This window comes from Coccinella septempunctata, chromosome 7 (assembly GCF_907165205.1).
Source record: "Coccinella septempunctata chromosome 7, icCocSept1.1, whole genome shotgun sequence".
Classification (NCBI taxonomy): Eukaryota; Metazoa; Arthropoda; class Insecta; order Coleoptera; family Coccinellidae; genus Coccinella; species Coccinella septempunctata.
Genome location: NC_058195.1, coordinates 7,828,483 through 7,855,875, shown reverse-complemented (window position 1 = coordinate 7,855,875; position 27,393 = coordinate 7,828,483). Strand labels below are relative to the sequence as shown.

The window sequence follows — 27,393 nt, the reverse complement described above, 5'->3', positions numbered from 1 at the left end:
GCATACCCCCAAATACGGAATCTGCATGTGTTCTTGGATCATGACATGATCGAGATATTGAGCAATAAGATCGACTTGTTCAACGTTTCGTCTGGTTAAAAAGGTGGGTAACATTACCCTTCGTTCTGGACAACTGGTCCCCCAGATCTCAGTAAGTTTGTCGACTTCGCTTCGAGAGCACCTGAGTTATTTTTTTGAACGAAAAAGGGGGCACTCTCGTTTTCCGTGAGACGCGTGCAGTGAGTCAGTGGGGACCTTGCAGAATCTCGTTAAATCATAGGTATTATTATATTATGTCATGGATAGGTATAGTTGGTGCGATGCACATTGATGTGAATAAGATTTTTCTCATTTTCATTTGGAATTTCAGATATTTTTTGTTAGAAAAAAGTTGGTTATCATTGAATCCCACAAATTAAATATTTATACAGAGTGCGTCTTTGACTCGTAAAAATATTTCAGCAGTAGATTCTTGAGGTCAAAATAAACACTTTTTTCCTATACCATTTTTTCCGAATCAGCTCGGTTTAAAAGATACAGACTGTTTTAAAACCATAAAAAAAATTTATTTTTATCTTACAAACGGTTTCATCGAATGAAATGAGTTTCAGAATATAGTTTTTAATTTATTTTATCGATGTTTTAATAACACAAGATATCACCCACGTCCTCCAGTTTTCTCATATGACTATTACGTACCATAAATATAAAAAGTTCAAAGAAGTGCAACTCTTTTCGAAAAATCCACAGATTTAGCTAGTTATTCTGAAGGTAATTTTGTTTTTCCAGCTCATTATGAAAATTATCTTTTTATCAGCAGAAATGGTATAAGAAAGTATAAGAAAAAAGTGTTTCTTTTGACCTCAAGAATCTAATGCTGTAATATTTGTACGAGTCAAAGACTCGCCCTGTATAATTTATTCTCGAATTCTGATAAACTTGCTTGTATGCTGGATTCTTAGCAACTGGTTCCAAAAAATAACCATTGACCATCTTTTTTAAATTGATATCAATTTACCAATGCATAAGAGGTGTTTTATTCATGATTTCAGTGAAAAATTATAACTAAAATTTTTACTATCCATTCTGAAACAGTTCAATGGTTTAAAAATTTTATCAACTTAGCTATAATTTTCTTTTTTCTTCCAGACACTGTGAAATGAGGTTAGCTTGAATACTGAAAAAATGCAATTCAAACTTCCTCTGTTGCTGATAGCAACATTCTTCATCGGTTCTATCTGGACCAAAGAGTGTTCTAAATTGAAATCCAATACGAAGCTCTTCTGCTATTATGGCGATATTAAAGAGACCAACAACTTCTGTCAGTGTACTCATGTAGTTCTTCCTGAGGCAACAGAATTGAAAATTGTCGAGAAGATCAGGAAACAGAATGCCGATGTTAAAATTCTACTGACCGTTAGCGAATTCAATGAGGTAAATATTTTTTCTCTCCTTTACGAAGAAAAACTTTTTTACTAGTTCAATTAACGCACTAGTGCACTAGTTTATCATATTTTTCTTCGTAGAAACTTGTCGCTCTCCTCAAAGGCACCAAAGTGGACGGTGTGGAGTTGAATCTGCGAAAGATGGACTCCAAAAACGACTTAACGGACTTTATTTCGACAGTCAAATCGAAATTGGGTTCCGACCACTACATAGCAGTATCTGTGCCTTCAAAGACAGAAAGTTTGGCCAAGAATTTCGACTTCAAGGAGCTGAGTAAACATGCTGACGTCTTTATCTTGAACACAGCCTTTTTAGGGGCTTCTCAGAACGTCACCTTCCATCCTAGCAGACTTTCTGGATTGTGGGACATGCAGAATACGGTGAGTTGGGCACTATTTAGGATGCGAAAACTTTTTTTTTCAGTTTCAAGTCATTTTTAGGGGAAAAATGATACATTTTATTCTCAGGTTGCTTTACCCAACTGCAAGAAAGAATTTTTATTATTTGGCTATGAAAGTAACGTTTAAAAAGCGAAAATATGATGCCTCGAATTGGGGGATATGGTTTCAAAAACCATAATACCGAAATCTTCACGAAAAAATGCGGTTTCGTAGATCTCATGGAAAAAAGTTTCGCTGAGAACGGTATAGTAAAAGATCAAGCCAAAAGAGTTTGATGAAGTGAGATTTCTGTTGCGACAAAGAATATTTATGCATATTCCATTATTTCCTCTTTGAAAGAAATCAACTTCTAGCCACACTTTCAGTATTTCATAAAAATGAACCGAGTTGAAAGGAATAATCTTCATAACACCAACGTATTCAATGGATAGTGTGAAACTAAGTTCGAAATTTTTCTCTGTGTTTTTTTTATTCAGAATAATCTTCGAATTTGAAGAAAAGCCACATAAATTTAACGTGAATTTACAGTACTACTTATGATACCATGAATACCAGGATGAATTTGAAAGCTATTTCAGTCACACTCCAAAATTGATATGGAAACAAATATTTTCAAAACTATTTGAATAATTCACCTGTAAATACATATCGATGCTAGATTAGAATTTGGAATAGCCTTTGTAACAATACCGAAGTTTCTGGATCTGGATTCAAGAAACTTCTCCAAAAAGATTCACGAAGGAAACAGCATTGATGAAAATTCGAGAATAATTAGAACAAAACTTTCAAACGCGATGTAAGAAAGAAAAATTTATCGCAATGCAGTGTTTTCTGAATGACTCACATGGAGAAAGTAATAGACTTGAAAATCCCAAAATTAGTACAATTTCATCATCGAACAATAATTATCGAATCTTTCATAATTGGTTGTTACAGGTGGCTATATGCCATACACTCCATGAATAACTTCATTCATTCTGTTCATTCATGAATTAACGACCAGACATTTCTCCCAATGAATGTGAGCCTATTTCAGTTCTGCAATCTACTTAATACCTTAAGTATTAAGTAGATTCCAAGAACGAATATATTAAAACCCTGTACATATCGGTAGCGATCATAATATGTAGCGAGGTCATTAAAAATATCAAGGTAACCGTAGATGATTACTCATCTCCTATATCCGATTGTATGATTAAAAGTTCATGTGAATAGGATATGAGGTGTCCTGAAACTGATATGAACCTTGGACGTAAATGTTCCTCCCACGAAAATAAGGTCAAAGATTTCTGAGGAAAGGGAGGTTGGGACAGCAGTGATGTTGAAATATTGATGTTTAGGGTGCCAATTCGAACTCACCCATCCCACAAGTAAATTTCTGAGCTCCCAATGAACTGGAACTGTTTCCACAGTTCTATAAATCCGTTCAAAATCTCCGTTTAGCAGTTTGCACTTACAATACAGCCAGTTTCATAATCAATTTCAAAGACTCTTCAGCATTAAGCGTTCTGTTGTTTCACTTCTCAGAAGAACTGAAGGAAGCTTCTTTAGTAATTTCGTTGAATAGTGAGAAATGCATTATAACTGACGTTCTTCAACTTGTAGTCACAGCTAATTTGTAATAGACGATAATGGTACTATTGATTTTTGCTGCTGGCATTATTTGAGTGCATTAATACAAATTTTCTTCTCAATGTCTTAGAAAGTGACACATTTTCAATCTAATTGATACACATAGGAATAATAAATATATGGCGATCGTTTAACTGCATATCAGAAATAGTGATCTATATAGGAGCTATTTCAATTAATTGCGGAATTCCACATTCTGCATGTAATATGAAGAAACGAGGATTATATCATAATCATCATTACGGTATTCCACTATCTCAAAACCGCATATTTTGCTAATAAAGCAGCTGTGAACGAGTCTGAATTGTCGCAATCATCCGAAGGTAGGCGTTCAAATCCCTTTCTTTCTCGAGAAGAAAAAATATGGTAAATTTTCAATAATCGATACAGAAAACAGATGATTGATGTCAACGACAAGTCAAAGTTGATCAACGTTCTTCGAACGAATGTTGATTGGTGGATTTCTTAATTGGTCGAAGGTGACCCAATTTTGGTCCTGTAAATCGACTGCTCGCTTATGGAGCAGTGTCGCGAAGCAAGGCTGTCAAACTATCACATTCACTGGGCCACTAGTGTGATTTACAGTAAAATTATGCAATGGTGATGGGATAGGGCAATTACTGATTGATACTGGATTGAATGTGGTGTACATATTTTTAAGAGATATGAACTTGATTGAATGGATTGGAAAATTTCACAGCTCAAGATGCTGAAGTGCCTGAATCGAAAACTGAAATGGAATGGCTGGTTGAAGTGGAATAATTGTTGTGGCAAATATGTAGTAGGATATATTGCGTTATTTCCATCACATTGGCTTATCCCATCCAACGTTTCGGCTAGCATTTGCTAGACGTCTTCAGGTCATACATTGTCATTAGTCCAAGAAAGTGTCTTTTTCAGGTACACTTCATCCGGAAAACATTTTTGTCATATATGAAGGTTCTATTTATCTGATCATCAATGAAATTGCTGCATTCCTATAATTTAGATACCTGTGCCAGAATTCTATTTTTGATCTGTGGAATTTGGACATTGATTTTTGGTCCATCTTCTTCAAATGTGTTCTTAGTTCTTACTATTGAAGCCTAGACGCCTTTGAGTTCGAAATTAATTGAATTCAGAGATTAACTCAATTCAGTTTACTTCGTTTTGACCTTCAACTAAAGAGGGATTATTGAAAATTTTTCAATCTACTATGGAAATCAACAAAATGTGCAAAACGAATTATTTTATTATTCAAAATACCCTCTTCTAGACTGGATTCATTTAGTACTCGCATCACCTCTATAAAACCAACAAATTGGTTTTTTGTTGTAAAAAAAAGCCTTCTTAACTTCTCTCCTCTAAAAATTCAGGAGAAACTTATACTGATCGAACTATTGATAAAGATTTGATTTTTCAAATTGAGTATGTTCTAAATTCTAGATTTTGCAGGGATTTGCGTTGCACTGCGACCTTAAGATCCATTTTGTCCCATAAGAGCTGTTTTGGTGACTATGTCGTCTAGTTCCAGAGTTCTGATGAACTCTTGCATCTGGGTTGGCTTCAAGGAGGTTACCTCGTCACCCTTGCAATTTTATCGTCCAAATCATTTCTGCGCTGGCTATATAGCAATAGCGAGGCATTCTGTCATCAGGTGATCTGGAGTTTTATCCTCCTCCCCACAGAATCTGCATTCATCAGTTTTTGCTAGACCCATTCTTCAGGTGCTTCAATGCCCTGTAAAGAATCCAGTTAGGAGATGCAGCATATTCTTGCTGAGACCCAAATTTTATTGAATCTCACTGCTTTAATGTTCCCAGGAAACTTTTTCTCTCTTCTCCTGAAACTCTTTCTTATAGGCTTCCAATGCCTCAGAAGAGAGATTGTACTCCTTTCCTGGCAAGTTCACTTCATCTTCTTTGATTTACGAGTGACAGGGAACTCAGGCTAAAGAGACCTTGTTATTCTTGTCTAATTGGCTGAGTTTTCTTTTCGAACACAGGCTAGCCTTTGATTTTTATTGAGGGTTTTGCTCATTCTGCTTTGTCTTTCCATGGCATGCCAGACTATTACCCCATAATTGATAACTGGATACTTATTTTTGGGTTACCAGCCAGATTTCTTCAGGCAATCAAGGCCTTTATTAAATGTGTATGTTACAAAATGTGAATATTCCCTTTTCGTGATCTAGGATTCCATGGTGGACCTTGTCAGCGGTTTGGGAGCTCCACTGTCGAAAATTGTGGTCGCTGCTCCCGTGCAAGCTTTCCTATTCACACTACAAAACGAAAAGTACACAGCCCCAGGAAGCCCTGCCACAGAAGTCAAATCCATCACAAGAAAAGAGCTGTGCGATTTGATGCTGCAGAAAGATGCTGAATGGACCCTTGAAAGAGATCAGGACCAGGCCGGTCCTTATATATTTAGGTGAGTTAACGATATGATCTTCCTCATTAAGGTGCTGTTTTTGGTCATATATCTGGAAAATGATGCAATGAAATGCATTTCTGCACAATGAGCATTATTTTTGTTGCACTTTTTCAAAGATGCAGTTAAACTTAATTATCTACATATATGTTTTCATTTTTTTTACTTATTTTGATTCAAAACATCCATTTCCAAAATGGAAAGAGAGAGAAGGGGTTAAACTGCGCTAACACAATTTCTGGCAAGTGTTTTCCAATATAAGACGTGACTGTTTCTGTAAAAATGGAACAGTCAGTATATATTCATATACTTCACGTAGATACTACATTTAAGTCTTTAAAAGTTAAAATAGGAGCATAACAGAGTTGTGTTACTGATTTTCGCAATGAATACTAATTGTTGCTTGGAAATTTGATCAAACTCCTAAACCACTTCAATAAAAACAAGTTTCTCTTTGGACCAAAATAGACTTAAAGATTGCTACCACTAAAATGCTGTTTTCTATCTCGTCGCAATAACAAAAATTCCCAAAACGTGAGAATTGCGAAAACCATATCTGCTCGGAATGAAATAAATAGGACATTCGTTTTCACGTCAACAACTGTGTGTTGCCCAACGGAAAATATCGTTCTGAAATGAAACTTGAAAGATATGTAAATTGCGTTTAGGTACGCCCAGTTTGCCACCGATCGCTTTAATTATCTAAATACATATAACGACATTAGAATTTGAATGAACAATTTAAACGATAAGAAGGAATGAGATCTGCCATTTCAGAGCAGATTATAAACGACTGGATCATTTTTCATTTTAGATTGTTCTCCTAATGTATTTTCGCGATATGTTGAATTATGTCGTTGCACAGACAATCGATTCGGACTTAGATTGATATCGGTTTGGTTTCTGAATGGTTCTCGGAGGCCTTGGCTTAGAAATTGGTTTGGAGAAACGGAATCTCCTCCATTTGATCGATAAAAAAGGTCGATTGGAAAAAATGAATCAGCAGCCTGGAGGTATAGGTTGAAACGAACGAGGTGGCATTGTCAAATTCACAACAATCATATTCCATCTCATTAGTATTATAAATCGAAGATAGATAATTGAGTTGGAATTTTTGAAATTACACCCAGCAAAATGTTTAAAGGTACCGTAGGTTCGGGTGACTTGGGACGATTGTTGAATTCAACTTCTCATATTTTCAAAACGGTGACCTATTTTTATCTGATAAATAGGTTCGAATATGCTTAATGACCCAGACTATTGATTAGGATATATACCATGCCTCAGAATTCGGATATAAATTTTGAAAAAAATAAAATATACTTGTCCTAAGTCACCCACCGATTTGGGAGGCTTGGGACACAAGTTAAAATCTATTGATTTCTCAACTCTCAAATGGAATAGGTGACTTGGGACGGTGTATAGTTTTAAAAAATTAAAATTTGTGATTATATAGTTGAAATTCGGTGAGGAAATTAAATGATAAACCCCTATTACAGCGAAAGTAAATATATTGCCACTCCAATGTAAAAAAACTGAACAAAACAAGGGAACTTTGATTTCTTTATTTCTTTGGTGATTTCTTTGTGGAAACAATGTAAATAATAATATCCTGCGAAATATCGGCATATTTCCTGCTGCCAATGCGCCGCTTGTATCTATTCGGCATTGTCCCAAGTCACCCTATGAAACAACAAAATAAATTAAAGAGATCCGTGTTGCCGTTTGATTTCTAAACAACCTTGTTTCATGACATATCTAATATACCAATATCCCACGTATCCAGAAAAAAAATTACACATGCACAAAGTAAAACACATGTACAGGACACTAGAAAGTATAAGGGGTATAAAAAAACGCGCTTTTACTCTCCTGAATTCGTTAATTTTTCCTGTCAATTCAAGTGCTCTGGTCACGGCAAACTCAACAGGAATTAATTGTTAAACTAACCGAAAACACGCTACACAATCTTATAAGTTCGTCCCTTCACTTAGTGAACCTGAATTGGACACTATCTATTGAATATTTGAACGTTTTGTGAAATAAAAGTATTCTTCATATTTTCTCGTATAATGCGCCGTTCTCGAGTGATTTGATGTTCGAAAATTGAAATGTTATGAAATTTAAAAAATTGGGTACTTTGGCTGAATACAACTCTATTTAAAAGATCCACACATGTGTAGAGTCACAGCTTCAGCAAGATATTATGAAGGTTATATTGTTTTTCCAGGGTGGCACAGCTCATTATGAAAACATAAAATGTTTATATCTTTTTATCAGGGTCGAATCGAAAAAAAATTACCAATTTTAAGACAGACCAGAAATCAAAACATGTGGCTCTATTAATCCACCCTCAATAGAAAGTTGGACCTCCAAAGGTGCATCAATAACAGCTTAGCATCTTCTCTGCATGTTTCCCACCAAATTATTGAGAAAATCCTGCTCTCTCTCCCTAGCAGTAATCACCTGGTGGCATCTATGTGGCAGAGCATTATTATCCAGAAACACGAAAGTTTCCACAATAACTGCTTGAAATTATGGGAAAATCCGTTGACAACTTCACCCTCATATGTCTGAGGGTACATGATTCTTGGAAGTACTGATAAATGAGTCCTGCCATCGAAGCAAACCTTACCTCAAACCATATTCATTGTGCCTCTTCGAAAAGGATGAATTTCTTGAACAAAGCGTCGGTTTCTACCTATAAGTTGACATGTCTACACTCATACTCGCCAAGCCAAATCTGGACTCGCCAGTAGAGATGACCTGTCGCCATTAATCTCTCCAGTGTACCTTCTGTATTGCACACTCTAATCTTTTGTGCTAGAGATCGAAGTTTTTCGATGTTAGATTGCCTTCAAGGAGACGTCTTCTGACTCTGCTTTAGGGCATTAATCTCTCAAGTGTACCTTCTGTATTGCACACTCTAATCTTTTGTGCTAGAGATCGAAGTTTTTCGATGTTAGATTGCCTTCAAGGAGACGTCTTCTGACTCTGCTTTAGGGAATTGAAGTACCTGCCTTGTCATTCCTTGAGTGCTTCTCACCGAAACAGGCAACAGCCTTCCACTGATATGGGTCTTTGGCAAACACTTTCAGTGGCAAAGTACTGTAAGAGTAAAAACCGTGGTATCACACTTTGACCACTTGCACTTGTAATCGACCAGCCTGAAGTATACATGGTGCTCTATCAGCATCGTCATCCGATAAACTTGTCTTAGCAACTTTTGAAGACTAGTTTACATTTTAGTATAGTATAATTCCTGCTAATATCTATCTTCATGCTGCTAAGCGTTCGTGACAGAAAAGACAGCCGTTCCAGATGCATCTAGCGTAATCCTATTGACATTGCCCTCGGTAACGATTCTACCAGAACAGTCAAAACAATCCTTCTCGGTGTACACACCGTACCAATTGACCTTCGATCAATTTATTTTATCGATCGCGGGACAGCTGTTCTTGTACCAGTTTTCGTGACCGAAGTGGATGTTGTAGGCGTACCTACACGAATAATTGTTGCTGGTGAAAAATTGGGAAATATTATTATTGTTCTGTATCTATTGTCGACCACTTCAGGTCCTTAGGAGTGCCCGTTTTGGAAATATGGGTTAACGCAGCTGATAAGCATTGTTCAGGCGAATGGAGCGGTTGTGTCGCAACCCAGAAAACCAGACCTGATAACGATAGTCTTTTCACCACTCAGAAATATATTTTTTCAAAATTGTTTGAATGCATCTGAAACAAACTCAATTGCTTTTTAAATACAAGGAATTTTAGCTGACGTTTCGTTCATATTTGCATTGAGCACCTTCAGAGGAATCTTGGTCTAAGATTATATTTCATTAAAAATAAGTTGATACGACTATAAATATCAACCATTCAGGAACCTACTGAATAATAACGTGAGATTGGAATTGAGAGTGAAAATGAAAGGATTTAGAGCTGATTATGATATCCTCATACATCAGTTCATTGCTAGAAATTCGTGCAACTTCCTTCCATAAATATTAATTCATATATAATAGGGAAATGGTATAGTCATTCATAAATCTACAAATTCATCGGAGCAATTACCATTTTCAACAATTACTAATGCATATCGTATAATATTAACATTCACATCATGATATTTCGAATTTAAAATTAATAAGCTTCTTATTTAACGTCACGCTGAGATGAATGGGATCCAGAGGAAATAAATCATCTACTTTTTACGTTGACGCAGACAAGATCATTCTATTCGGAAACCTTCATTTCACTTTCACTCTCGATCTAAAATTCTGATAAATGATAAATTTGTGCCACCTATTTCTCAATTCTTGGTACGGTTTGACCACCTGGAAGAATTAATTGGAACATTCACATTTGGTGACTTGATTATTCAATTATGATATGTGGCGATTAAAAGTGATTCATTGTACAAATCGCATTACTTGGGATATTAATTTTTCTTCGGTGAAACCTTTAAATTTTTATCCTTGTTATCGAGAGTGGAAGGAGTTGAAAAAATAAGTGATAATGTCAATTATGTTTGAATTTGAGGTCCGAAAATGATTGAGTTATTTGATGGACTGCTTTATTGTTTTGATTGAAACACAACAGTTGTCAGTTGAGCTTTTAAACGACAATTGCTATTTCCATGTATGTTCAGAAAATGTGACATCAATTAATGTCCATTACACACCTCCATTCACTTTTATTTCAGCACTCGGTTGGTCATGGAAATTTTTCTCTCTGTATAGTACGAAAATGTGGGGTTATGACGCTTGTCGAAACATTTTTGGGTTTCGAATCAACGCTATGTTGCCCGCTCTACGTAAAAGTTTCTGTTATTACGTTTTTTAACACAATGTCGAATCTCTTCGGAAAATATGTGACGAACATAATTGAAGTTTATACAAACTGATTGAAGGCATACCAAATCCAGTTATTTGCATGGAAAATACAAGAGATCAGTATAATATCATAATATGCAGTAGCTTGAGGAGAGTTAATGTTCCTTATCTTCTTTGGCTAAAGTTTGAATACGTTACATCAGTTGTAGATTTAAAAAATATTACCCCGAAGATGAAATGCATATGATGCAGTGGTTGGGAATGGGTATCTTTTGAAGGAATCAACAGATGATTAAACGAATGTAAAATTCTTCAACAAAAATCATCCTGCATCGATATAAGTAAAAGGAATTAAAGGAAGTTTCAAGTCAAGATGAACTTCACCTTTGAACAAAAATTTCGCATGAATAAAATTAAAAAATTTAAAAGAATGGCGCGTCTTTGTGGCTGTTCATCTTAATACATTGATATAATAATAATAATTAGGTATTTATTGGTACCTTAAGACATTTACAATGTATAGGACAAGTCAAATGAAAAATAGAAAAATCTATTTTCGGGAACTAATTCTACGATGACATTCATCGAAAATCCTGTAGTAAACTTTTCGCATTAATTCACTCAAACATAAAATTCTCAAATGCCACCACTTTTTTGGGTCTCCCAATAGAAGGAAATTCTTTGTTATCCTCTTCATTCACAATCTTTCTGATTGTGGAAATACTCAGCTGAAATATAAGTCGTTAAGATTCATATGAAACATTATACAAATTCTCTTACATTGAATATGTTCTCTACGATCTGACGTATTGTGGATTTTAGAATATCAGGGTATAACTATTTGAATGAGCGGACCTGAATTCTAAATAGCACTTCCTGAAACCCCGTCTCTTTTTTCAATCACTTGCGGCATTTTCGTAATAAAAATTGATATTAGTTGTGGCAACGGCGTTATGACATTAACGACATTTCATGAGTGATGCCAACCTTAATCCGTTCTAGTTACAAAAACTTGAGAAAATTATCTCATGGCCAACCGACTGCAAAATAAATGTGAATGGAGTATACGAAAGCATAGAAGGGTCAGGGAATTATTTAATTTTAAATCCCGCCTTATGAGATCTCGACATCCCGACATACAGGGTGTTGCACGAGGGTCAGCCATAGCCTCATGGTGAATGAGGGGCATCTAGGCCTTTCAGAAAAGTTGCTTTTTCTGTGATTTGTACATCCCTGATCAGCTTTACTGTACCTTGTACCCAATTCTTATAATTGATCAAAGTTAACGATTTACGAAGTAAACTGATTAATTTTCCCCAGTCTATCCATTCTTCAAACCGGATATCTGTGTAGATTGGGAGATTTCATTCACTACGTTTTATCTTGTCTATGTCTGTATCTTGTTACACGGGAGAAACAAAGATTCAACTCATGACCGTCGCCAATTAAACGACAATGAATCACCCTATCGCATTTCACCGATTCTAGACAGAAATCTTTCACTCTTATTCTCTGTTTCCAACGCGTGTCGTAAGAAATAATGAATGACCCAGCCTGCTTGTATTATCCAATACCTGCGATTGTATGGGCGACAAGATGCTGGACACACCTCGATATTACCGAATTTGAGTTACGATGTCTCGCTTTTATTCAGCCTCATCTGGATCACACACGAGCCGGCAACTTTCTATCGAGAAAGTGACAGTTTTACGTAGAATTTCACAACGGCCTTCCCTTAGCGGCCATTTTTGCTTGGGCGTCGATTTAGAGCGATATTAGCAGAATTTTATGAGCTGTTGTTTGCATAATGAGCCTATTGACCATATAGGGTGTTTGGAGTTGGCTAACTGGTGCAATGTCACAAATTGCCTCCGACTGTTTTGAATAATGGTGATTTCTCGGAATAGTTGGTATTCGTGTGTTGTATTAGAACATTTGTGCTCCAGTTTTCCTCTCAGAGAAATGCCTAGCAGCCTTTTCAAGAGAGGCAGTGTATTTGACCATTTTCGAGAAATCAGAAGTTTTTCATCGAGCTTTTTGCTTGGAGCCCTTTAATTTTCTCCCCAATGTTGAGATTCCATTTTCTCCCGTTTAAGAATCATTATTTATATTGCTTCATGAGAAGTTTATCAGAGCTCAGCATTCTGAGAATGCTGAGCAGCATGAAGCCATTTTTGAAATTTTGGTTAGCTAGATTGCAGCAATTTTTTGGTTGCCTGTTGTGCCTTTATCATACGGTGAGTCCTTGACTTGTACATACAAGGTGAGTCTTTGACTCGAACAAATATTTTAACAGTAGATTCTTGAGGTCGGAAGGAACACTTTTTTCCCATACCATTTTTTCCGATTCGGACCTGATAAACAGATATAGCCATTTTGAGTTTTCATAATGAGCTGTGCCAAAATCACCTTCAGAAAAACTAGCTTAATCGTCAGTAACATCACTATCATCAAAATTACCTCAGAATAACCAGCTAAGTCTGTTCCAGTACACATCTGTGGATATTTTGTTGTATTCAGCCAAAGTTCCTAATTTTTAAAATTTCACAGATATGTAGGTTCTTACTTTTAAATTTTTGAACATAAAATTACTCAAAAACGGCGCATTATACGACACAATATGAAAAATACTTTTATTTTAAAAAACGTTCAAATATTCATTAGATAGAGTTCAACTTAGATTCAAGAGTTGAGTTCTTTGGTATTTTTATTGTACGTATTGGTCATAATGAGAAAACTGGAAGACATGGGTGATATCTTGTGTTCGAAAAAGCTTCATCAAATAAATGACAAATAACATTCCGAAATTCATCTAATTCGAAAACCGTTTGTGAGAAAGAATCGAAAATAACTTTTTTTTATGGTTTTTTAACAGCCTGTATCTTTAAAACCGAGCCAATTTGGAAAAAAATGATAAAGGAAAAAAGGGTTTCTTTTGACCTCAAGAATCTATTGTCAAAATATTTGTACAAAAAATATTTGTACAAGTCAAAGCCTCACCCTTTATAAGAAAAAAGTGTTTCTTTTGACAACAAAAATCTACTGTTCAAATGAATGTACAAGTTAATAACTTACCATGTATAAATATGTACCTATATTACAAAAATTTCACAAATGTAGCATACCTACCCACAGGAAGATGACGGACTTGGAAATTTCCAAAATTAGAGAATGTTTTCAGAAACTTATAAAAAAGGGTTTTTTGAAGAGAAACAAAAGTCTCCTACACTACCAATAATTCGTTAGTAGACGTCGCCAAAAAAAAAGAAAGTCGAAAAACTAATGAAATTTCTGTAATTTCTCCAAAATTTATTTCCAGAAACTATGAAATTGGAACGATACTAGATATGGGAAAAATTACTGCTTAATTGTAAACTGCTTCCCCGAATTTTCATAATTTATTGTATCTGGAATTTTTTTCACGCTTTCAGAGGAAAACAATGGATTGCCTTCGAGGACGAAACAAGTATCGATATCAAAACGAAATACGCAAGGGTTCGAAACCTGGCTGGAGTAGCCCTCAAAGACCTTTCCCAAGATTCCGAGACCAAATGCGGATCGTCGATATTGAACGCAGCCTTCAAGGGACTATCCAGGCAAGCTCGTGCACCCAGGGGAGCCGTCCTGCACACTTTGGAAAGAGAAATCCTCTCCCCTTCCTCCACACATAGCTCCTCAGTCCACGATTCACCTTTCAGGATCTCCAGGATCATAGATACAGAAGGAAAAATCCACGTGGTTCGTCAGGTAAAGAAAATTCTGAATTTTCCCGAATATCCCGTTTTAAAACTCTCTTCCACAGGACACTAGAACTGAATTCGAATGTTCGAGACAAGGCTACTTCGTACATCCAAGATCTTGCAACAGGTTCTACAGGTGCGTGAAGTTCGATCAGAGGACTGAAGATTACAACGTCTTCGAGTTTGATTGTCCTGCTGGTTTAACATTCGACGAGAAAACTGAGGTTTGTGTATGGCCAGGAAGTCTCCCGCATGCATCCGCTTGTTCTGGAAGCAGTGAAATAGCTCCAGTTCCACAGAAGAGATTCACGTGTCCAACTGAACCAGGTACGCAATGATAACCCACACACCTCTTTCTAAAGCGAGTTCCAATTGAGTATTTCAGGGAGTTATCCACTTCCCCTTCTTCCCATTAATCATATCATATGTTAGAATCACTTCTCGATTAAAAACATTAAAAACAGAAACCCCAAATTGGATCATTTTTGTGTAATCTTGTGTACTAATCTCATATTTCCAGGATATTATGCCGATCCTGAGAACTGCAGATGGTTCTTCGCCTGTTTGGACCATGGAGAACCTACGATGCAAGCCTACGAATTCAGGTGTCCATTTGGACTTGTCTTCGATGAGGAAAAATTGCTCTGTGAATGGCCTTGGTTAGTACCCAAGTGTGGTCTTGGAACGGCAGTAACACTGAACTACTATGGAGGTGTATCAACCAATATCAATCAGTACGATGGCTTGGGAGTACTTCAATCTGTGAAACTTGGAGGTCTGCATGGTCCTATCCAAGCAGCTGAAGCTAAAACCTACAGCAACGTTGGGTTCGTCGGACTAACTGATAAGAGGTTGACGGACAGTCAAATCTTCTCTGAGAATTCAGCTAGGTTCATAGATGCATCAAGGAGACTTGGGCTTTCATTGAAAGCAACTCAGTCTCTGTACAATGCAGGACTTCTTTCTGATAAACTGGCAGCAATTGGCTTGACGCAGAGCGATTTTGGTCTGGAGAATTTGGCGTCAGAAGTCAATGTTGGACTTCACCAAAACTCACAGAGTTTTGGCCAACAGTTGGATGGAGTTAGGTTTGGAGTATCAGAAGGACAGTTTGTAAATCATCAAAATCAAGCATATCAATATACTGGGCACAACCTAGGAGAATTCTCTTCACAGCAGTCACAAATAGGAACGAACGATGGTGTGGACTCAAACTCTGGTACAGATTCACACCAATTTGGTTTGAGTGAAGGATCACAAATAGACCTATCGAAGTCTCAAGGAAACTCTGTTTCATATAATAATATTCATCAACAAAGTACCTTCGGAGCAATTCAGGCAAACAAGGCAGAAGGCAATTCGAACAGTTTCGCCAATTTCGATCAATCTTTCCAACAACAATTGAATTTGGAACACCAGAACATTGATACGACACAGAACAGACAAATTGAATTAGGCTTAGGACAACAAAATATCGATTACTCTGATGTGAACCAAGGTAACTTGATAGGAAATTTACAATATCAGCAAGATTATAATAAAAAGTCACAAACTAATGGTCATTCACAAAGTTTTGCTAATTTGGGACAAACTTCTCATGCTCAGTTCAACTATCAACAAAATAATGGATTTGGACGTAATGATCAAGCTCAGCTTAAACAAGGACTGTTGACTTTGAGCAACAATCAACAAAATCTTGGAGAAAAAGTACAATATGACCAAGGAAACAACTATAACGTGGCAACAAGTTACGTTAATTCAGTTCAGAACGCACAAACCGAATTAAATCTACAAAATTCTGGTGCCCAACAACTTAACGTAGATCACAGTGGAATACAGCAAGAAGGCTACAGAACAAACAGCGAAATAAGCTCCAAAAATCAACAGCAATTCAATAGGAACTTGGGAGCAACAGGATATAGTAGCAGTTATTTCAACTTGGGACAATCATCTGGATCCCAAATCGCTGTTGAACAGAAGAGTACAATCCAGGGCCAAATAGGACAATCCCAACAAAATACTCAATCTGAATATTCCCAATCTGGTAATCTCGAAGGTGTTCAAAATCTTGAGCAAATAAATATTGGAGCCAATGGATATGAACAAAACAGCGGCCTCTTACTTCAAAATGTTGAAATAAACGGTGCTGCTGGGAAGTACATTGACGATAATGCTCAATCGAGCTTCAATGTTGGCTTAGACTCCAACGATTTCTCACACGTAACACCAGCTACTGTTTCACACACAACTGCCACTAGTTTCGAATCAATAGTTTCTGCTACTCCATTGCAAACAATCGAAAACTATGAACAGAAACAATCGAAGGACTCCTCAAGGATAGAATACTCCATAAACAATTTGGAAGAGTCGAAGTTATCTAGTGAATTTGGAAAAACGAATATTGGCAATTCAGCAACAAGTTACCAGTTTATAAATCAAAAACAACCATCTTTTGGACCTTCAACTGCCGCCCCTGCACTTTTGCAGCAAAATATACAAAAACTTTCATCAATCGAATATCACAGGCGCCCTGAAGTTACTTTCAGCGTACCACAGCTACAAATCGTCAGTTCAACTTCACGTCCTGTTATACAGGAAGTTCAAATAAACACAGCTGCAAATTCTGCGTTGAGCTTAGAAGCAAAACCAGAGGCAACATTCAATCAGAAAGCCTCAGTTATATCACATTCATCTTCTGCAGAACAAGGTATAATATCCGGTCAGAGTTATTCCCAAGATGGTGGATATACTTATGACAAGCCATCATTGAACTTTGAGGAAAAACCAGGAGTATTGATCAACGAGAATAGAATTTCGAGTTCTACCCCAGTATACACCGATACGAAAGTTGAAATACCTTCTATAGCATCAAGCTATTCTTATTCAAACAGAGCGGAGGGCACAAGATATAAAGGAACCACTGCAGAAAAACAAAGATTATACGTGCAACAACCTCAAGTAGTTGCATATCCATCAACTGGCTCATCGTCAAGTTATTTCAGGCAAGACACGGGAAATACAGTCTACCAAACTCCACAAATTGTCCAGCAGCAACCCCAAGCTCCTTATGAACAAAAGATTGTATCGACTTACAACTATATCAAACCTGAAGTTTCTGTAACACCTCAAACTGAAACAACAAGGCTGGTTTCAACCAGTTTCAATTATATAAATCAGAATCAACCTCAAGAAAAACAACAGTTCATTTTGAAACAGTCCGAACAAGTTTCTAATGGATACACTTATGTTAAACCAGTTGAAACCAGAGTTTCGATTGAGCAGCCTAAACTGGTTCTTAGGAAACCTGAGCCAGTTTCAACAAGTTATAATTACGTCCAGCCAACAGTTCAATCTAATATTATTTACGAACAACCTCAAATAAATATCCAACAACCTGCTACGATAGTAGAAAATTACAATGCCGAACGCACGTCGAAAACTGAAATTCCTCAAGGAGATAAACCGGTCATTTCACAAAGCTTCTCTTATACACAACAGGACACACGGGGTGGTTATAGATATGAAGTACCTCAAGTAGCTGTTCAGGAACAACCTCAAATAATAAAGACTACATTGGAAACAGGTTATAAATATGATAAACCTTCTCAAGTGTTCCAAGAAGGTTTCAATATAGTTCAACCTTCAGTTCAACCTGTCATTCAGAAGCAATACAGTCAGCCCATTTCCCAACAGCAGGAAGTGACGAGCTATCAGTATTTCCAGCCTGTTGTTCAGCAACCGAGAGGTTTCACTAAGACATCTTTCCAACAAGAGGCTGTGAAGACATACTCCTACTCCAACCCTGGAAGGACTCAATATGTAGCAAAACCAGCCACAATTGTTCCTACCAATTACCAATCTCCTGTCTATAAGAGTGAGCAGATTGAATTCAAAGGATACGGTTATCCAAGACCACAGGTTCAGTTTGTAGAAGAGCCGAAAGCAGTCGTTACGAATTACGAAAGTAAAGTTCCAGTGGTGGAAACACCAATAGTACCAAAGAAGGCTTACGTTTTAGGTAATAGTTTCCAATACGAAAGAGTGGTACCTAAAGTCCAAGTCTTGAAAGAGCAGAGAGTGTACACTACACCAAAACCAACGTTTATTTCTACAATCAAATCATTAGTTTCAGGGAAAGCTAATCCTTTGCCACAAAGAGAATTCATTTATTACGACAGTCGTTTGGACAACAATAGGCAGAATCAGTATTTCCAAACTTCCTCCTTTGAGTCCACTAGAATTCCAGCTGTTTCTTACTCACCAACTATATCCCAAAACGTTGATATCAAGGGTTATAGCTACCCGAAGCCAAGCATCAGATTCGAAGAAGCTCCTAAAACTAGTTATCAGTACTTCCAATCAGCACAAGGATCTCAGATTCAAACTACACCAAGACCTACCTACGTATCAACAATCAAATCCGTTGTTTCCCAAAAACTTGAGCCTTTAGAAGAACAATTTGTAACCTCACCACCAGCCCAAATTCAATATTTAGAATCCACAACTCTGAAACCTCAATCAAGTGTGACAAACTCATACATATCAAGACAACGTGAACAACAAAACATCGAAAATGTGGAGATAAACGGATACGCTGAACGAACACCTCAAATTCAAAGCTTCCAGTATCAACAACAGAGTAATAGGGAACAACAGAAAGAAGTTGTTGTCGAAAACTTTGTTAATCAGCAGTATGATCAACCTACATATTATACAACTGAAAGAACTACAGCATCCCCTGTTGTAGCCCAGAAACTCGAACCTGTCACACAAGAATATTTCTATTATGACAGCAGACTTACTAGCACTCAAGCTCCAGAAGGTCAATACGTGGAAGTAGCAACAAGAGCACCAGTTTTACAGAAAACACAAACGGTGGAATTCGGAGGTTATGAATATCCAAAACCTCAAGTTACTTTTGAAGAACCGAAAGTGATTAGCTACGGAAATAAGGTACCAGTCGTTGAAGTTCCAGTTGTACCAAAGAAAGCTTATGTGACAACAGAACAGAAGTTTAATGTCCATACTGAAGAAGAAACATCAAGGCCGTTAGTATTGGAGAATTACGTCGCTGCAAACTATCAAGAACATTCCTCAGACTCACAATTAGAACAACGTGATTATGTCACTCCTAGACCGACTTACATTTCAACAGTAGCCTCTGTAATCGAACAAAAACCAGCTCTAAGACAGGAGTTCACATTCTTCGACAGCAGAATTTCAAGTACTCCTAGATCAAGAGTTGTCTCCCAGAAATCCAGAATTTCTTCATCCCGAGGTTATAGCTACCCCAAACCTAAACTTCAACTATCAGAGGAACCACAACAAGTATTGACCAGAGTTGAAGTGAACAAAGAAATTCAGCCAACCATCTTGGAAAACTACGTATCTCCTAATTACCAGAAATATGATGTTTCAATCCAGTCTAGTACCCCAGCAACTATTTTGAGTCAGAATGTTGAACAAAAATTATTGAGAATCGATAACAGACCCAGATCTGGATATTTCCAGGTCACTCAAGGTCCAGAACAGGTGAAACTGGAAGTAACATCACCAGGTCCAGTTGTTGAACAAAAATTGGAACAAGAGCAGCCTGTTCAACCCTATTACTATTATGATAGTAGGTTGTCACCTACACAGAGTCCAGGAATCGAGATTGTTCAAGAGAAAGGGGAAGTTCCACAAGTTTTCCGTCAAGAAATCACCAGTTATGACAGCAGATACTCTTCAACTGGTCGTCCAACGGAAGAAATCAAATCTAGGCCGAGTGTGACAATTGTTGAAAACGAACAGCCGATCCAAGAGTTTGGAGCGAGACAGCAATATTATTTAGATGCATCCACGGAAAAACTAGGCATACAATATGCAGAGATCGAGTCAAAAGATCCATCATCTACATACGCACCTATAAGAAAGAGGGTAAGGGTAACGAAGCCCTCCAGAAAATATCTCCCTACAAGCACCCCTAGTCCGAAGTATTTACCGAGCACCACACTCGCTTCCATCTCAAACGAATACCTACCAGTAGCATCCAGTGAAGCTCCAGCTGAGGGAGGAATATCTGTCGAAAATTACGAGAACTTTGAACTTGTCAGAAAGAAACAACGTCCTGTGAAGGTTGTTAAAATAGTGAGACCTAGAGTGAAAACAGTTGTGGTCAAAAAGAATGATTTTAATCCCTTCCTATCGGCCAAACTTGGCGCCCAATGCACATGTACCTCAAACACCATCGAGTTGCGTAAAGAGCCTTTGAGGATCGAAGTTTCAGATGAAGATGACGACTACGAAAATGATGATGAAGGTATTCTTGTTGAAAAGAAAGATGGGGAAGCTTTCGTCATTGAGAATTATGAATCAGAAAAGATAGACGCGTCCACAGCGGAACCAGAAATTCACATTAAATCTAGTACTGTTGAATATCGATCGAGGAAGGCGAATAGAGGTAGAGCTCGAGCTCAGAATGTTGTCGTTGAAAATATTTCTTCGAGAAGAAGGTCCAAAGTGAACATTGAAGCTTCTGACGTTAACATATACACGTCTAGAGTCAGAGTTAAAACACCAAGAATCGATATAGAGACTGATGACAACGCTGAAGTGAACATCGAGTCTGCTAGATCTAGAACAAAACAAGTAGATGTTGAATCTGGCGAAAACCTAGAAGTCAACTCGAAAACCTTCGACAGATATGGTCCAGGTGGATTGAGAAGTGCTAAAGAAACCCTCCAAGGTATCGATTGCCAACGCGCTGGTTTGTTCAGGCATCCAACCCAATGTAACAAATTCTACTCTTGCAAGTGGGACTGCAAAAAGAACAAGTTCACCTTGCACATCTTCAACTGCCCAGTCCACCTCACTTTCGACAATAACCTGGGTGCCTGCAACTGGCCAAGCCAAGGACCTGCCTGTTTGGAAAACACATTGCTACCAAGTGAATAATCTGTCCAGGATTCTGTCTCTATAGGAAGCGTGATGTTTTCGTACTTTAGAATCGCTATATTTTGTAAATAACTGAAGTTTTTATTTTTATAATCTTTTTTATTTTTGTATATAATCGCGTTTAAAACATTTATTTCATTCGATTATTTATTTCACGTTGCATTCAGCATTTGTCGATGGTTTGTTGATATTTTTATATGATATTTATGATTCGATTTGTTAAATATTGCTTGAAATCTTTTTTGTAGAGCAGTGTTTTAGAATAAACTTTGGGATAATACTTGAGTTTCTTTTACCAACAGTCTTGTTATTGACAAATTCACGACAGGGTTAAAGGATTCAACAACATATTCACATTATTCCGAGTTATATTAAAAGAATACCATTTTCTACATGAATTAGTCTTTATCTTTTAGCTGCATTGGACCTTATATACTTGAAGAATTTGTGCAATGCTATTCGCACAGTCTGATTATTAATATTGATCTGTTTGGAATTTTTATCGTCGACTAATCATTTTCATTTCTCAACTGATGTTTGATCAGTTACTCAGGCACTATGAAATAGATCATTACCTCTTATCTCTTATCAGAGATAACACAGGTCGTATCTCTCTTGCTTTACATCGTCAGTGCGATATACACCTGTTTGTGTGGTTTGTTTCACTTAATTAAGAATTTTTTCAATTCTGTGCGTTCTTTAATAGAGGCAAAATGACCAGTGTGGAAACCATTGGAGCTATTGCAATAAGGATAGTCAAACTGGTGAGATATATTTGAATGATTTATCTGAGCATGTATGTAGATGCATACACTAAAAGATTGCAAATTGACAAATTAGATAGCTGAATAAAGAGAGATAATGAAACAAGTTGCCTAAAATATACAAGGTAGGTGGTGATTCTTTATTTGGTTATTGGACCAATTTTTGAGTAACTAGCAAAACCTACTGTCGACGAAAGCAAAATGGAAAAAAAAACTTAATGACGCTTTTTACACCGTTTCAAACCTCTGGATTTGGACTTGCTCAAAAATAGGGGTAATCCTATGATATTCTATTGAGGGGTTGTGATATCCAGTTGGCATAATAGAGATTTTTCGTTATGGTAGAAAGAATTACTCTTTAACCATGAAGGAATGGGCATGATCTTCAGATTATTTGACCTGTAAATTAAGGAGGAATTGTTTGGAATGATATGCCGATGTAATGTTCAAAAACAGTACAATAAGGATCTTATTTATTGTTTAACAGACACAGTTGAAAGGCAAGGATGTTTCTAGAAAAAAAATCGTAATTTCAATACATATCAATGAAAATGATGGAAAATAAAAAAAAGGATTGCCGATTTCATCTCTCTTAGCTATGGGGAAGAAGTGAAAAATTGAGTTCTCGGTGTATCTGTGTTTGAAAAATATCACAGCAACATTTCATTAGTTTCTCTTTGTCTATCAGAAAAAATTGAATGAATCCATAATCAAGTCGTCAACATTGATGCAACGTAACCCTTCAATGGGACATTTTCGTCTTATTGTGAGGTACTGAACCTATAACTGAATTTATACCCATTAATCCTGGGACACCATGTATATCATACCGTAGGAGAAAAATCCTAGATATTCTACATAAGAGATTAATTAAGGGTTCATATAATGGCTGAAAACAAAAAACTTTGGGATGAGTTTGGGCGTTTTGTAGGTCAAATTCCGAATCTGTATAAACAAGAGGCACACGAAGGCAAATATTTAGGAAGAACTTGTTCCTTCGCCACTATCACTTTGTTCAAACAAAAAGATAGCAATTGTAAAAGTAGGCTGGTAGTAGGTAAAACATATGAATTCACCATGAATGAACTCCAGATAACAATCTTATGACGGTTTTCACAGTTCGTTAGATTATTATCCAAATGACGAGATTTATGTGTACCTATTGGCAAGTTCTGTCAGTTTCCAAGAATCCAGATGAATATTCATATTGAAATGCCAGTTTTCACGAGAAATATCATTCAGGAGAAAAGAAATATCTTCTGAACCGTAAATTAACTATTTAAATAAACTGTTTCAAATGCCTGGATTCCACTGAGCTGAAACATTTCGATATAATACTTAGTCCTTTCAATCTTACAGATCCTCAACCTAATTATCTTGATAATGTACAGAACAGGCAACCATGGAAGCTTCCTTGGGGTCGGTGGGACATGGAATTTGAACGAGGAAAAGACACCGGATGTTGAAATCATAGCTTCCGGTGTCTTCGTGGGATACTTTATATACACGGCTGTTTCCCTCATGAGCCTTCTTTTTGGAACAAGGGACAACAAAGTGTAAGTAAATGTTTGAAAGTATGACGAAATTCTTTTAATCAACGAAATTTACTGTTTCTCAGATATTTCACCGATGTCATCATGGGAGTGATTGGGGTTTTCATGTGGATCACGGTTGGTGCAGCAGCTTTGCACTACTGGCACGGGTACATTGACGAACACAAATATGTCTCTGTTTCTTCAGAGAGAACGGTGAGAATTCTATTGACTTTCGCCGAATTGTTCAGAAATAAACTGAAACATTAATTGTGGATCATTTGTCCATCAAATTTCCACGAAGAACGATCAAGTTATTGTATGAAGTGAAAATGAAAATTTTTTCATCTCGATAATCTCATTAATAAATCTCAGATTTTAACACCGTCAGAAATAGCTTTCATCAACATCCTTTTAACTTTAATTTAAACGCCATTAAAAACAACGATAAAGGTTTGATATTCGATGAAAACACTCACAATTTCGAAGAAAATGATAAAATTGATTCAAGTGATCGAAAAGAAAGTTGATATCTTTCATTCTTACTTTTTCAGGTTGGACTTATTATGGGCTCCCTTTGTATCCTAACGGCAGCATTGTATCTCTTGGATTCTGTAGTGTCAGTGATGTTTGTAGTGAGAGAAAAGCTGAATGGTCAATTCTGATAATATACAAAACTTAGTATTTATGTTAGATAAGATGTTTGTTTTTTGTATTTTTTTATTCTGAGGTTCAACTTTTACCAGAACTGAATCACAAAATGACAGAAAGACTAATAGGTTATAATCAGATGATGAAAAATCTTCCGATTGATCACGACATTAAAAAAATCCTTGCCCGAATCATTTAAAGAATTGAACATGTACGAAAAAAATGGTAGATGTTAATTGTGAATGTGAATATTTATCATGTTGAGATAATCATATATTATGACATTCATTTGAGCTTCACAGATCAAACCATTTTTATTATATGAACTTATGTTTTATACATTGAATAAACCGCGTTATTTTCTAAAATATCGTATGACTGCTGTGTGCCATCCTTCTCGGGAAATAGTACCTATCCCATCCGCCCATGATCCTTTGCACCAACCAATCCGACAATGAGACAATGCCACAAGTGATCATCATTATACCCAGGGGCATGAGAGACATTCCATCCTGAATTTCCACGTGTTTCATGAAGCACGCCAGTATTCCAAAGGATAAATTTATGAATCCCAGTACGAGAAGGACACTCCTTTCTAGTAGAACGCTAGGTCGATCCTTGATATAGGACACTATGAAAACTATGGAGATCAACAGGTATCCTGCGGACCCGCTTATGAAGAAGACGTGGTACTCCCTGTCTATCCAGTATCTCACGTGATTTTTCGCTAGGTGAACACTCAGTATCAACGATGAAACCTAGAAAACGATTCTTCTATTCATATTCACTCCTATACATGCACTAACTAAAAACTTAATACGATACTATTGCTGTTTTAAGAGTAGAAAGTGGAAGGATTTGGGGTTCTGCCACCTGCAAATGGGCCTCAAAAAAGCCTTACTTAATGGGTTCCTGAACTTCAAGATTTGGTTCTGGACATCAGCATCCCCTTTAGTGTTAATTTTCCTTCGTTGGAAATGGAGATTTATTAATAGAGAAAGGCCGCATGAATTCATTGAATATATTATATATTGATAATATGGAACTAATAATATCTTAAATTCTCCTACAGGGGTGTGCTACCATATCATCTTCAGGTAGAGTAACCTAATTGTCATCCTTGAAAGAAACACGAGCATCCTGTTTTGACACTCCAGGACCAGACCACCAGTCTCCCATATGCCTTATAGGGTTCCTCTCCCTCCTCAGATCTTTCGGCCAATCCAGATAGATTATGCACAGGAGATCGACGAACAGCAATATCCCTGTTATCACGAAGAAAATGCCAGACAGAAGGAATTCCACAGTGATCAGTTCAGAGTCCCTCAATGTGAAATAATAGTACAAATTCAAGGAGGCGCTGACAGCGTGCATGGGGATGCCCACTATGAGGAACATGGATTCCGTGAAATGGGACGTTTCTTCAGTGACGTATTCGGTGATCAGGGTTCCGCAGATTAGGAAGTAGGTGAAAGCGGTGCATTGCAGCAGATGGTAGGTGTGTATACTGTGGGTCTCGATGTAGGTGCAATAAATGAGGTAGACAGTGGCTACGCTCAGTATCTGGAAGCAGAGGAAGTGTTTGTGAGCACCAGGCAATGTTTCACGATGTTTCAACACTGCTCTTTCGTTCCAATTATTTTAAATATGATATACAAAGACTTTGGGTGTTATTCCAACAATAAATCTACCAAAAAGGTTATTCCTGTTGAAGAAACCATGGTCAGTAACCATAAAACGCTGTCCTTAGACAAATGCACCGTCTTACTTCCAATGTACAATACTGACACCAAACAAAACAAGCTCAAGAGACTCCATATTAGTCCCACTGAAAGCAGCATCTTAACGGTTGCCTTATTTGGTTTTCTCCTGAAGTGGACTCCCATCAGGATGCAAGATAATAGGAAATAAGTGGACAAAAATGAAAAAACTATATTAAAGTAACCAATATCGTAAATATCTATGTATGAGTCGTAGACGAATGCTAGGCCCACAGCTGTGAAGATCTGAAAGATACAAGAACTGGAAATTTTGAGGTCCATTTTGATACCACTCACCGCTTCCAGGATCTTCATCCAAAATCCAGGAATTCTGATGACAACCCAGAAGCTGTTCATGTTTTTTACGGGTTTGGTGGAGGGTAGTCTTCGAAATCATAATGATTTCGTCATTTCAGTAGGTTTTGACAAGTTTGGACAGCAAGTCGTCATTCGGTAATCTGTGAATATGTTTTCTGTGTTGGGACATCGATAGTCCAGGTTTTGGCGGCAATTTCACGAATTCAAGTCGTCATGTTTTGGAAGTATTCGAAATAGTAACAAGAATTCATTATGCTCCAAATCATGTATGATAATATGACCGGTTACCCATCCAGGAAGTATACTTGATCGGCGCTGCTTCGTTCTCTTTGACAATTTTCCACATATTTCCAAAAATACAGGTCCAATAGAGTTATTGACTCTTAAATAACGATTTGAAGGTTCTTTTCCACGTGACTCATACTGTAGAGATACACCACTTTTTCTAAATTGTGATAATATCTCCAGTGCACTGATGGAGAGAGGGGAAAAGCTAAAGAAACGTAGTTCTTAACAATTTCCTTTCACGCTTCAATTCATAACTTCCGTCGCATAGTAGGCAAGATGAACTTCCCTATGTAAGGTATCAGAGATCTCAACGCTGATGTGATTCATTTAAGGGATTTTGTCATGGTTAATAATGTGGACAGGAAGAACGAGGATGCATATAATGGGAAGATTAATGGAATACTGAGACCTGTATTGTGGAGGATGTACGCCTCCAGGTTCTTGTTCAAGAAGATGTTCAGGAAAAAGTGGTGTAAATCATCTGAGGAAATCTTCGCAGATCATTAAAATTCGGTGTCGAAGGTATTTAGTCATTGTCGACACGAAATATTGAAAATGTATAAAAAATACCAAACTATTTATTGATTAAACTCATAATTCTCACACGAAAGCTGGTCGATCCATAGTTAATGGAGTTTTCTTCGAACTGGATCGAGTTGGAATTCAACGATCCACTTGTGAT

The 27,393-nt window shown here is 37.0% G+C and overlaps 3 protein-coding genes across 4 annotated transcripts; 2 read left to right on the top strand and 1 right to left on the bottom strand.

Moving 5' to 3' along the window:
- The first annotated feature begins 161 nt into the window (after window positions 1–161).
- On the top strand, window positions 162–21,667 carry LOC123317556. Its single transcript, XM_044904141.1, has 7 exons — window positions 162–280; window positions 1,150–1,434; window positions 1,527–1,826; window positions 5,653–5,888; window positions 14,154–14,469; window positions 14,525–14,789; window positions 14,983–21,667. Exons 2-7 carry the CDS (start codon window positions 1,186–1,188, stop codon window positions 21,396–21,398), a joined length of 7,782 nt encoding a protein of 2,593 aa, XP_044760076.1. The 5' UTR covers window positions 162–280; window positions 1,150–1,185; the 3' UTR covers window positions 21,399–21,667.
- Window positions 21,668–22,003: 336 nt separating this feature from the next.
- On the top strand, window positions 22,004–24,713 carry LOC123317521 (protein snakeskin). Its single transcript, XM_044904095.1, has 4 exons — window positions 22,004–22,162; window positions 23,522–23,718; window positions 23,781–23,910; window positions 24,249–24,713. Exons 1-4 carry the CDS (start codon window positions 22,112–22,114, stop codon window positions 24,357–24,359), a joined length of 489 nt encoding a protein of 162 aa, XP_044760030.1. The 5' UTR covers window positions 22,004–22,111; the 3' UTR covers window positions 24,360–24,713.
- LOC123317520 lies at window positions 24,641–26,588 on the bottom strand. Of its 2 annotated transcripts, none has more exons than XM_044904094.1 (2): window positions 26,403–26,588; window positions 24,641–25,103 (listed from the first exon to the last, which is right to left on the bottom strand). In XM_044904094.1, exons 1-2 carry the CDS (start codon window positions 26,460–26,462, stop codon window positions 24,708–24,710), a joined length of 456 nt encoding a protein of 151 aa, XP_044760029.1. In that variant the 5' UTR covers window positions 26,463–26,588; the 3' UTR covers window positions 24,641–24,707. The 2 variants fall into 2 exon arrangements, with proteins under 2 accessions (XP_044760029.1, XP_044760028.1); XM_044904093.1 differs by lacking the exon at window positions 24,641–25,103 and adding an exon at window positions 25,121–25,908 and having other exon boundaries at window positions 26,403–26,587.
- Between the last annotated feature and the right edge of the window lie 805 nt (window positions 26,589–27,393).